Source organism: Juglans microcarpa x Juglans regia, chromosome 4S (genome assembly GCF_004785595.1).
Source record: "Juglans microcarpa x Juglans regia isolate MS1-56 chromosome 4S, Jm3101_v1.0, whole genome shotgun sequence".
Classification (NCBI taxonomy): Eukaryota; Viridiplantae; Streptophyta; class Magnoliopsida; order Fagales; family Juglandaceae; genus Juglans; species Juglans microcarpa x Juglans regia.
The window spans coordinates 9,875,971-9,889,005 of NC_054601.1; the positions used below are offsets into that span (position 1 = coordinate 9,875,971).

The 13,035-nt window shown below is 37.0% G+C and overlaps 1 protein-coding gene across 1 annotated transcript; it reads right to left on the reverse strand.

Moving 5' to 3' along the window:
- Nucleotides 1–7,349: 7,349 nt before the first annotated feature.
- Nucleotides 7,350–12,823, reverse strand: LOC121263400 (histidine kinase CKI1). The gene is made up of 7 exons (XM_041166266.1): nucleotides 12,737–12,823; nucleotides 12,178–12,426; nucleotides 11,354–12,052; nucleotides 10,225–10,600; nucleotides 9,521–10,083; nucleotides 7,961–9,220; nucleotides 7,350–7,858 (listed from the first exon to the last, which is right to left on the reverse strand). Exons 1-7 carry the CDS (start codon nucleotides 12,788–12,790, stop codon nucleotides 7,652–7,654), a joined length of 3,408 nt encoding a protein of 1,135 aa, XP_041022200.1. The 5' UTR covers nucleotides 12,791–12,823; the 3' UTR covers nucleotides 7,350–7,651.
- Between the last annotated feature and the right edge of the window lie 212 nt (nucleotides 12,824–13,035).

Sequence of the window (13,035 nt, forward strand, 5' to 3'; positions counted from 1 at the left end):
CGTAGTTTAGTTAGCTCGTGCCAATAAGATCAGTATTTTGAATGCACAAGTCCCAACTCGGGCGGTAAGGGCTTCGGTTTTGGAGTATTCTCTCTAATTCTAAGATTTAAACCCTTTGGTGCAAACAATTGTTAGGACTACATTTCGAAAAGTCAATTTGTTTTTAATAAAAAGTTCTATATGCGGTCACTTTTACGTACTCTTTATGCACTCTACTGATGTGATTGGCTGTATCACTTTTTTTTTAATATAAAATAATTACTTTGGCTAATTACATCAGTGGAGTACGTAAAAAATATACAAAAGTGATTGTATATAACAGATTTTTTTATTTTTTTCGTGTGATGTATATGCTTTACATGTGTTAAGAATTTAATTGAATAAAAGTGATGTTGCGATTGCACCTAAATAGATCTTTGTCATGAAACTACATTATGTAAACACATAGCTAATCATTTGGTAATCTATTTTCTTTTGAATGAAACAGATTTGTTTTGTTGATAATTAGGAAATACAAGCATTGTCTTTCATTACAAATTCCATAGCAGTAGCAGGAGCTTCTTCTAACCAGATCTGTTCCTATTCATGTTGTTGTCCAAGCTTGGCAATCAAGTGGCTCATGCCTTCTCTATAGATAAATGATAATTTCCACTGGGGCCTACCTTGTAGAAAAATTTCTCTGACATCATCAACGACTTGCCCATACCGGGACCAACTTTCCTCTGCTTTGATGATGGCACATATAATAGTTTGTGCATCCCCTTCAAGCTGAACAACCTGAAAGCCCAGCTCTGCACATAATTCTTTTTTTTTTTTTTTGAAGTAATAACACTCTGCTAGGACAGGTTGAGAACTAAACCTTTTTGAGGCACACAGAGTTGCTACTATATTACCATCACAATATCTAATTATGGTCCCAATTCCCATCTTCTGGTTTTTGGAATTTATGGCTGCATCCCAATTAGCCTAAACAGTATTCTCATCAGGTTTTCTCCAAAACTTCTAGCTTCTACCCTCGTATCTTGCTGTTGAGAATGTATAGCTTGTTGGTATTCTTCTAGTTTTTATCTTTGGTGATTGAGTCACTACACTTGGGCTTGAAAACTGGCCTTTGAGAATATAACCATTCCTCCTCAGCCATATTCTCCTGCGATAGAAATACCTTCCACCTCTTGCAAAGTTGTAGACAATTGTTCCCATAACTGCACGAAGTCCATTTCTCTATTGGGTCATTTGTGGATAGGATTAGATATATCTGCCCACACATCACTAGCTGCTGGACAGTTCTACAGAACATTTGTAACTGTTTCCTCCTCTAGTTGACATATTGGACATCATTATCAATAACCTTCCTATGGAAAAGATTCATCTTGTATGTAAGATATTGTTTCATGACTTCCACGTAAAGTTTTTCACCTTCCCAGGCACTTCCATCTTCCAAATCCTTTTCCACCTATCATCTACAGCATTCCTCTTAGATGTTTCACCCTGTGCTGCCTTCTTACTTGATAAAGCCACATAGTATGCACTTCTGACACTGAATTGACCACTGTTAGTATAGCCCTAGATAAGTTTTTCATCACTGCCCCTCTTACTGATTGGAATATTGAAAATTAGTTCAGCTTCCTCTTTACTGGATATTTCTTTAATAACATACTCATTCCAGAATTTTAATTTCTCATTATCAGTTAACCAACATAAGAATCACTGCCTAGCCTCTTAACTTGTGATTGAACATAGAAAGAGGAAGGTTTAGGAAGCCACTAGTCTCCCCAAATTTTAATACTCCTTCCATTGCCAACTCTCCACCTTGATTCTTGTCTCACTAAATCGATTGATGTTCTCAAACTTCACCAAATTAGAGATGGAGCCCAACCCAATTTTGCCTCCATTAACTGTCCATTTTTGAAATATTTTTCTCTGAATATAGTAACAACTAGAGATTGTGGAAAATGTAAGATCCTTCAGCATTGCTAAGTCAACATTGCTTGATTGAAACACTTGATATCTCTAACACCCATGCTTCCTCTAGCTTTTGAATCCCCCATCCTACTTCAGCTTCTCCATTGAATTTTCTTTTCTTGTTGCTAATGGCCTCGCCAGACCTTAGAGAGGCTCACATATATTTCATGGCACAGAGCATTGGGCAACTGAAACACACTCATTGCATATGTAGGCATGGCCTGAAGCACTGTTTTGATAATGATTTCTCTCCCAGCTTAAAATAGGAAAATGTTTTTCCAATTGTTGATTTTGTTCCAAATCTTTTCCCTAATGCATTTGAAAGTGTTGTACTTAGGTCTCCCCACCAAAGAAGGCAAACCCAAGTACTTCTCATAACTTCCACAAATCAGCCCTCTAGCAGCTCGAATTATCATGTTCTTATCACTATCACTAGTGTTGAAGCTAAACAGAATATAAGATTTCTATTTATTTAAGACATGACCAGATGCTCTTTCATAAGTAGTGAGAATCTCCTAGAGCTTTATCCAATGTCATCTTTGCTTTGCTGAAAAAGCGCACAATCATCTGCAAACAAAAGATGATTAATCCTTGTCCCACCTTTAGTCATTGAAACGTCTCTTATGTCTCCTCTTATTTTAGAAAAATTGATCATAGAACTTAAGCCTTTAGCACACATGATAAACATGTAAAGAAATAAGGGATCTCCTTCTCTTAGACCTCTTGATGAGACAATTTTCACTTTTGTACTCCCATTAACAACGACTGAGTAAGTAATTGAGGTAACACATGTCATCATCAACCCTGTCTATCTCTCATTAAAACCAAGCTTTCTCATCACAGCTTCTAAATAAGGCCACTCAACTCGATCATAAGTTTTGGATATACCTAACTTCATTGCCATACTCCCTACTCTTCCGCACTGTCTAGTTCTCATAGAGTGCAACACCTCATAAGCTATCATAATATTATTAGTAATAAATCTGTTTGGTATAAAGACACTTTGATTATTGGAAATAATATAAGGTAAGATGCCCTCAAGTTTGTTTTCAAGCACTTTGGAAACAATTTTATACAACATATTGCATAGGCTAATAGGTCTGAAATCACTCACATGTGTATGATTTTTAATTTTAGGAATAAGAGCAATATCAGTAAAGTTTAGAGCAAAACTCATACCCTCTCCATTCAAGATCTTGAGTACTGCCTTGCAATCTTCATCTCCCACAATGTTCCAATGACTTTGGAAGAAACATGCACCAAAACCGTTCGGGCCCAAGGATTTTAAAGGGGTGGTTTGTTTAAGAGCTGCTTGAATCTCCTCTCTTGTGAACTCCTGGCCTAAACAGTTATTCATATGATCAATTACTTTTACTTCTACTGAAAATAAACATGAATCAATATCTTTTGTAGAAGGGTGAGTAGATGAGAACAATTTGTCAAAATAATCCTTGAAAGCCCCTTCTATCTCCTCTGCCCTGTTCAAAATCTTGTTTGAATTCACTGTGATCTGCTTGATGGAATTTTTCTGCTTCCTTTGAAAGGCACATGCATGGAAAACTTTAGTATTTCTATCACTCTGATATACCAATTTCGCTTTGCTCGTTGTTTACATTTCAAATATTCTTGCTCTAGAAGGATTCCCAACTCTCCTTGAAGTTTCTAGATTTCAGATACATTATGAGCCCTTTCCATATCTTGTAAAGCTTTAAGTCTATCAGATTTTTCTTTTATATCGGACCTAATATGCTTGAACTTTGCTGAACTCCACCTGGTTAGTGCCTTGCCACATTCAGCAAGCAGACCTTGCCCTCTACTCAAAGGATGATAGTGTGTAGACTCAAATGTCCATCTATCCTCCATAATTCTTCCACATTCTGCTACTGAAGCCCAACTAGCTTCATATCTAAATAACCTTTTACTCCTCCCTTTTCCAGTACACCTTGTTTTGAAGTTCAAGATAATAGGCTTTTGATCAGAGCATCTAGCTACCATCCTTTCTAGCCAAAATTCATTGAATAATTTAGACCATAAGAGATTTCCTATTGCCCTATCAAGCCTTTCCTTAGTAAAAGTTCCATCCACATGTTTGTTGCTCCAAGTGTACATGTCCCCCTCTAACCAAGGTCAAACAAATCACAATCTTCTAGCACCTTCCTAAATCGTCCCATCTGAGTCTCAATCTGAGGCTTACCCCCTATCTTCTCATTGTGGTATAGATTCTCATTAAAGTTTCCAATGACACACCAAGCAATCGGAGTGGAAGGCTTAAGAGCAGCAAGTGAGTCCCAGGCCTCCTGTCTCTTACTTGTTTCAGGCTAACCATAAAACCCAGGTAGTAGCCATCTAGAGCTTGTAACCAGCGATCCATGCATTGATATGCCTGTGTATAATTTGCAATTTTGACATTTGACTTCAATTTCCAAAATAGAGCTAACCCTCCCTTCTTGCGCATAGAATCCACTACAAAACATCCCTCAAAGCCCAACCTTCTCTTTAACCCCTCATGTCTGTTCATACTAAGTTTTGTTTCCATCAAGAAAACAATATTGAGATTCCTTTCCTCCACCAAAAGGCATAGATCTTAAAGTGTCTGTGGGTTCGCAAGCCCTCGGCAATTCTAGCTTAACAGAATGATGGCGATTGGCGGGTTTGACTGGCAACCACTATCAAAATATGTTCAGCACCTTCATTTCGTGAACCACACTTGAAGCTTTTCTTTTTTAAACCAATTGGTTCAAAATATGTTTCTCTTGCTTGTCTCTTCCATTTGCCATTGTTCTGTTTCTGCTTCACCTCTTCTCGAATATGAATTTCCTTTTCTATAGTCATCGATCGACTGTTATAGTTATCACACAGTAGCTTAGCCAAGTGGTCTTTCAACCCAAAATCTTTCACATACCTACTATCTAGCCCAATTCTATCTCGGTCCCTCATAAAGCCCATTTCGGTCCTTTCCTTGCCATTTTCATTTTTGAAAACCCAATCTTCCTCCCGTGATCTTGCCTTCTTTCCTTCAAACTCCTCTCCCTAATTTTCAAAATAAGTCGTTTCCCCCATTTTCTTCGTATGACCTGTTTGCTCCATTTCAAATTCCCAATTCCTATGATTCTCACCATCTTCCAAATTCTTCCAGATAGTAAATTATTCATAGGATGTTCTGCCGTCGTCAATCCAACTCTGTTGTCAGAGGAAGTTTTTCCCTCTGACCTAATCCGATCATTAGCAGCCTTTTGAAACCTATTATGTTTGTTTCCCCACTCTATATGTCTTATTGTGGATCTAGTCCTCACTTGTGGCTCAGCTCGTAACCACGAACCAAACTGGCTCACATCCTCACCAGTGTATACGTTCTGATTATTGGTAACATAACACCGTTGGACACCATGATTGATCCTACCACATTTGAAGCACATTCGGGGAAACTTTTCATACTTTACTGGCACCCATAATCTTTTTCCTTTTACATGAATTGATCTACCTCTGGCTAGGACTTTACTCAGGTTTAAATCTATTTTGACTCTAAGAAAAGCCCCCCATCCAACACCATCATCTTGGACGTCAATGTCTAAGACCTCCCCTATCCTCTCGCCAATTTGGATTCCACAGTCTCTATTCATGCATGCCAAAGACAGATTATATAATTGGAACCAAAAGGTTTCAGTCTCAAAATTCATCATCTTTGGTTGAGAAAAACCATCGAATGGTTTAAGAATCAGAAGAAAGTTATCGAATAGCCATGGGCGTCCACTCATCACCTTCTACTTATTCGTCTCGGTGTCAAACATAATAATGAAGAAATTCTGCCCAAGGTCAATGAATATAGCCGGTTTACTCACTTTCCACACTCTCCCCATGGTGGAACTAATAACTTCCTTGCTTATAATTCTATCCGAGCACAACATTCCCATTAGACTTCTCTCACCCTTCCATTTCACTTCGTCAAATATTTCCCCATCCAGATTGATCAACTCCTGTTCCTCTTCCGTTAATCGGAGTTGATCTCACTTTTCCTCTAAACCCTCATCCCTTCTTCTAAAGACAACCACCGTACACGGTGGCCACTACCTCACTTATTCTGTCGGAACAAGTCGGGACTAAAAAAGCTCCACCTCTAAACTCTTGAGAGAGAACAAAGAGGAGAATAAGGTGTTACCTCGAAAGGAGAGGTCTTGGTATCATTAGGTAATCTTTGACTATAAATAAGTTGGTACTCATCTTATTAATAGCAACATTATTATTTCCATGAAAATTAATGTCCACATTATTTTGCATTGACATTAATTTTCTAAATAATTTGCAATGCAAATTTTGATAATTTTGCAGTTTAATTCGAAGAAAATGAGTGTTTGTATGCTTGATTGGGGACCATGATGACATCCCAAATCAGGGTTAATCATTAATCTAAATAGATAATAGATATGATATGTTATTTTTATTCAATCATTAATCTAAAATATCACTAGTAATACGATTGAAAAACTGAAAATTACTTAGATGTGTGATGGTTTTTTTTTTTTTTTAATCAAAGAGCGAGCAGTCACCTGTACAATAGTAACCCCCTCCCAATTTATTAAAACCTCACTTATGGCGGAGGAAAACCGTAAAATTATGTGCAACTAAATCATAGTGTTTCTAGTAAAATTCTTCTCAATTTCCAGGTTCTAAAGTAAAATTCTTGGAAATTCTGAAAATTTGTTATATATTTGTAGAATTTCATGGGCTGTTTATTATATAACTCATATCCTGGAAATAATCTGCTAGAAACCCGATGATGAGTGGGATAAATATCGCCTTAAAAAAAGCAACTGAATGCATGCACTTCCAAGCCGAACTTTGGTTATAATATTTCTTCCATCACACAAATGTTTCCCAACCTAAGCAAAGGTACAAGCATTTACCAGTTTCTGTTCAAAATTTGTTGGCTTGATCCACTGCAAGAAAAACGAACATTTGTGATATTATCTGTGACGAAAATAGACTAATTTTAATAGGAAATAATTATTTTCGCAGGAAATATCTGAGTATAAATTAGCAGTTTTCTTGTAGTGTGATTTGAAATATGTTGGCAAGCACAATAATGCATCTTGCTGTCTACCATTTCATGCTTTGGTTCCATTTTTTTTTGTTTTATCGATATGGGATCTGTTCATTGTATTGGCTAGTTAAGCAACATTAATAGAAGTTTTTGTTATTTTTTTTGGGGACTTTTTAGTTGTGGTTGTCTCTGTTCTGGGGGACCTGTTTTAAGATCCTTGGCAAATTGATGAACCTCTGCATCTAATTACACAAGTTATATCTATGATACCAAGATTTCAACTTTGATGCATTTTAACTTGATGTGATGAAATGAAGTTCAACAGAAAAAGACAGGTCTTATTATTCCTGCATGATATTAGGACCATTCCCTTAACTTTCCGGGGGCCATGTATGTTTAATGTCTGAAAATGTCTGAAACTATCATAAAGACCAGTCGCCATTATAGCATATATTAAGAAACCGATCAAGATTTCCTATAATTTTCTTATCCAAATATTTTCTACAATTCAGAGAGAGATAAACATCGGATGTGGACCTACGCACGTGCAGTTTTAATGCTATAGGATCCACAAACGATATCTATATCTCTCCGAATTGTAGAAAGTATTTGACTAAAAATTGTAAGAAATCCTGATACGGTACTGGTACTTCATTTATTTTCTATGTATCTAATGGCTTCCAAGAGATGTTCCCTTTTCAGCGGTTTGCCTATATAAACATCCATTCCAGCCTCAATTGTCTTTTTTGCTTCCTCATCCGTATGAGCAGTTAGTGCAATGATTGGAGTATGGACACCGAAATGCTTCTCCATTTTCCTGATTTCCTCAGCTGCTTTATACCCATTCAGGATAGGCATCTGTCAAACAGATTGAATATGTTATGAAATCAAGTTAATTTTAACTGTAGTACAGAGAATACATGAACAAATGCAACAAACCAAAAAATAATAAGCCGTTACCTCACAGTCCATTAATATGTAATCATATGGAAGACTCATAGAAGCTCCAGCTTTCCTTTGATCGGTTAAACCTTTGGAAACCAGCTCTAAGGCTTCTTGCCCATTTTCACAGACTTCAACAGTTGCACCGAGCTTTGCAAGTTGGGAGACAGTCAACCTGCGTATCAGTGCATTGTCCTCTACAACCAAGATTGTCTTTCCCCTCAACAAGAACTCATTACTTGGGTCACCACATTCTTGTATTTCTTGCTCTCTTGGTGGATTTTCATGACTCCGATGCCGTCTTGACTTGGGCCAAACATTAGATCGATTTTCAGTCTGTGACAAGACTTTTTTCCCTTGAATCTCACTGCTGCTACGATGGTCTTGTAACTCTGCATATAAGTGACTCCTTGATGAACTGGGATCTCTAGGCAATTTTCCAGCTTGTGGCATTTTACCTCCAAACTCAGGAAGAAGTCTTACCACTTCATACAAGCGGGAACCATGAAATGGTTTAGATATTATAATATCATTTGGATCGATCATAATGTCCTCATCATTTCTTTTTAAATTGAAGCTACGCATCATTGGTTTGTCCAACCAAACAGCCTTGCAACAAGTATTTTGAAGACCTCTTCTGAACTCGGCCACAATCCTACATATTTCTGGCAGTGGTCCAGCACTGGCATCAATCACAGTTAGAATGAAGTTTGATGCTAACCTAAGATTAGTCCTTTTGAAGATTGATGGTATATAGTCTGACCCACCCATGGTGCTCCAAGGCACATCCTTTTCTGCAGCAATGGAGTCATTAGAAGCAGACCTGCTTAAGTTGTCACTTGGAGAACTCAAATCTGATTTTATCGAGTTGTGATGCGAAGGGCTTTGCCTGTTTTTTATCTTCTCGAGAGTAGAAGAAAGATGTTCCCATTGCTTGACAACTGATACGTTCATGCCTAAGTTCGACATGAATCTTCGCAACATCTTCCGACGCCCATTACTTTGAATCAAGAGAACAACATGAGATGCCTTCATCTTGGGGCTAGAGGTGAGAACTGTCGACTTTGGACTTGGAGTTCTGACAGTCATCTGAGGACTTGGGACTGGACTGATTGAACCTGATAGATATGTGACACCTCCCATTTCAAGGTCTTCTGCTTTTGCATTATCAGAAGAGGCTGTTTCACTTATAGTGAGCAAAGCATTGAATCTAAAGCAAGTTCCCTTCTCCCCAACATCCTTGTCCACAATTCCTATATCTCCATGCATCAGACGTACCTAAATCATAAAATTTAAAACCATAATGAATCAGTTAAGGGATATTTGTCATGTATAGAGATCACTACCTCACTAGCAAAATAAGATAGATAATCAAGCAGTTTAGTTAAATTTCAGAATTATATGAATCTAACCGGGTTATACTCTTCTTAACTGCACCATGCATCCAAGTATAGTAGAAGAATTATAAGAAAAAAGAATTCTATAAATTATCAAAGGGAAAGTTGAGATTCCATAACCCAGGGGATTAGAAGCAAGAACAGAAGAATTTGACATTGTAACAAAGACGGTTTCATTTACCAGAGACTGAACAATGCCGAGTCCTAAGCCAGTGCCTTCTTGTCCAAGAGCCGTTTCTTTGACTTGAACATAGTTTTCAAAGACTGAATCTTGTTTATCTTTTGGAATTCCTTTACCTGTATCATCCACCTCAAATACAAAGTCCATAGTATTTGGATCATGTTGGGCTGTATCCACGGCTTCAAAGTCATTATATGCTTTACTGCTCTTGTATAAAAAGCAAGGCAAGCAGTTCTGTTTAGAAGCATTGATTGAATTCTGCAAACCGGGTTTCCTAACCCAAGCTCGAATGGTTACATGCCCCTCAGAAGTAAATTTAACTGCATTGCTTAGTAAATTACACAGTATCTGTTTGAGTTTTCCCCTGTCACCTTTCACTTGGGAAAATCTTTTGGTGGAACCATCACAAGGATCCAATACCACATCTACTCCTTTTCTGATACCAACAGGATGATATAAATCAGCTACATCCTCAAGAAGTTTTTCCAAGTCAAATTCCTCTTCTTCAAGCGGCATCTTGCCTGCTTCAATTTTGCTTGTGTCGAGAATAGAATTCAAAATACCTAAACAGGTATAGCAATAGATGCATATATACTAATCGTTAAAGAGAATATATATATATATGAAATAAGAACAATATGATCATTACCTAGTCATGATCAGATATGAAAAGAGAAATATAACTAGCCATCGAAGTTACCTACCTAGAAGGTCGTTTGCACAAGTATCCATTTGTCTTAAATTTGTATCCAATTCAGTACCAGGGGCAACATCATCATAGCACATCTCTATCAAACCAGTAATGCCTGCTAGAGCAGCACGAACATCATGGCTGGCACTAGCAAAAGCAAGAATCTTATTCATACTTTTCCTCTCTGCTTGTTGAGTTGCTTCCATCTGTTTTATGAGGTTAGCACACAAATGCATCTCTCGTTTGGCAGCTCTAACGATTGTAAACACAAAACTTGAGAGGAAAATAACCAATGTAGCGATCAGAACTATAAGGAGCAACATCGCCACTTTCCTGCTCTTGTGGACAAGCCTGACTAATCCATTTTCGGGGTAAGCCAACACAGAGACCTGAAAAGGTATACATGCAATTATAAATTATGAATACCAAGTAATCAATGTACGGATGGTACATATATAGACTGTTTCCTAACTAGAAACATTAAGCTAATTGGGAGTAATATGGATACCTTTATACAAACTAAAATCCACAAATTGACCATATATCGATATAAAATAATGATCGCGAGCATTTAATAATTAGCAACGCTACGTATAAAATATAAATACAATCTTTCCTAAAATATATATGTATATATAAAGGTGTTTTGGATTAGGATTCTTTTGGAGTTCTTAGACTAATGAAAAATATAAAAACATGAGACGGATTCAGTACTAGAGTATTTATCGTTGATCATATGAGTTTGTCGAATAACATTAAATACTCAATAAAAAATATTAAAGAATCCCTTCATGTATCTATTTCTCTTGGAGATCTTATCTCAATTTTCTCGTGACCAGCAAAAGAAAAGGCGAAAAAGATGATTAATATGATCTGACCTGCTAATTGAAAACTGAAATAAACTAATATCATGCTGAATGTGCAAAAAGAAAGATCAATGCAATAACGAAAGAAAGAAAGAAAGAAAGAGAGCAATTGCATCCGCAGATGTGAGGTCCTTGATCATGAAATAACTAATTGACAGCGATCAGGAAATGATCAACACCAAGAATTGCAGCAAAAATATATCATGTTCGATCTACTCATGGAAAAATTATTTGAATCATATAGATGAAAAGGAGGTGCAAAGAATTAAAACATACCGATTGCACTCCCACTATATCAAGAGGCAAACAATAAAAAGTGTATTCAGTTTCCTGAATATTCAAAGCAGAAGCACTTGGCGTGCCATCTTTTAGGTTGCAGGAAATGTTCCCAATGCCTATTTGATCCCCATTTGGTTTGATCAATTGGACTGAAACCACGCTACCAGAAAGGACCAAATGAGTGTTTGGGATCCCTTGGAACAGCACTTTCCTATCTTGGACAGCCAAAATATCTAATCTCCCGCCTCGAAGATCTATATCAGTGAAAATGGAAGTCAATGCTTTTACCGGAAACCCTAGAGAGAGAACTGATGATCCTCCATTGATTCTAGCTGAGTTAAGGAACACAGGAACTTGGGCACTGTTCCATCCAGTTTCCAACGAGGCAGATCCATGAGTACTATTCAAGGCTTCTTGAAACCAGATTTTGTTTTTCATATTCAAGGGAGGGACTTCAATGGCTTCTCCATGTAACTTTCCTGTCTCATTGTTCACAGATTGCACGTACCAAACGTAGTTATTTCCAACGTTTGGAGCAGTACTGGAATCATGCACAAATGAGGAGGAGTTGGAGTACATTGAAAGAGTTTGACTGCCGTCGGTGTAGTATGAGAAAAATAAACCGTCAGATCCAATATAAGAGATTTGAGTTAAATATGGAATTGTAGAGAATGCTTGAAACAGCACAGGAGCCACCTGGAAAATTAAATTCAAAAAAATCAGAAAGAAATCCTTAGCTGTTTGTTTCTATGCATGACTAATCCGATAATAAAATCAGAATCTTCATATATCTGAGAGGATCAGAAAATATAGATACAAACCCTAGTCTCAATCTCAGAGAATGAAAGTGCAGCTTCACCGACGGAGGAACCAAGGAATCTAGCTAAGTTCGTTGCAGATGAATTCAACGGACGTAAAAACTCTGCTTTGTTCGCAAATTCAGACTGCAACACGGAAGAAGGGAACTCGGCCTGTGAGCTCAAGTCGTTCTTCACTTGGCGCTCAATACGATTGACCAAAGCATGCCAACATGGGGTCAATAGTATGGGAAGTAGTAGCACTGCGAATGCCTGCATTGAGATCAGTTGTACCAAGTGATCAGTGGCTAGCTACAATGGCATGATTAATTTGATAATTAAGTGTTTTTTCACTGAGTCATCAGATCAAAGCTGGAAGAAAATTATTTATAAAAATGGAGAGAGAGAGAGAGAGAGAGAGAGAGCTTTTATTCATATCTTTTAACCTTAATTTATATATATATATATATTAATTCATGATGCGGTAATAAATGATTAAAAAGTTATTAGTTATATTTTACTTATTAATCATTTGATCATGTCACATGATAATTAAAAGAAACATGAATAATTAAAGAATTACCGGGAGAAAGAAACACACTGGTCGTAACCCTGTCAATGCTTTGAATGGCCTCATGGATATATATTGCAGATTTCAAGTTTTGATTAATCTGCATTAAAAAAAAAAAATCGATACAAGAAACATTATGAGTATATATGCCGCATACAGTCGTGAAGTGTGCAAGTACCATTCAGTCGCTTTGAAAAAGAGTTCTGTCCACTATTAAAAAATTATTATTTTTTTCAAGTGGATCTCATATTAATTATTCACTTTTTTTCAAAGTGATTGAACGATACTTACACACTCATGATTACAACTAT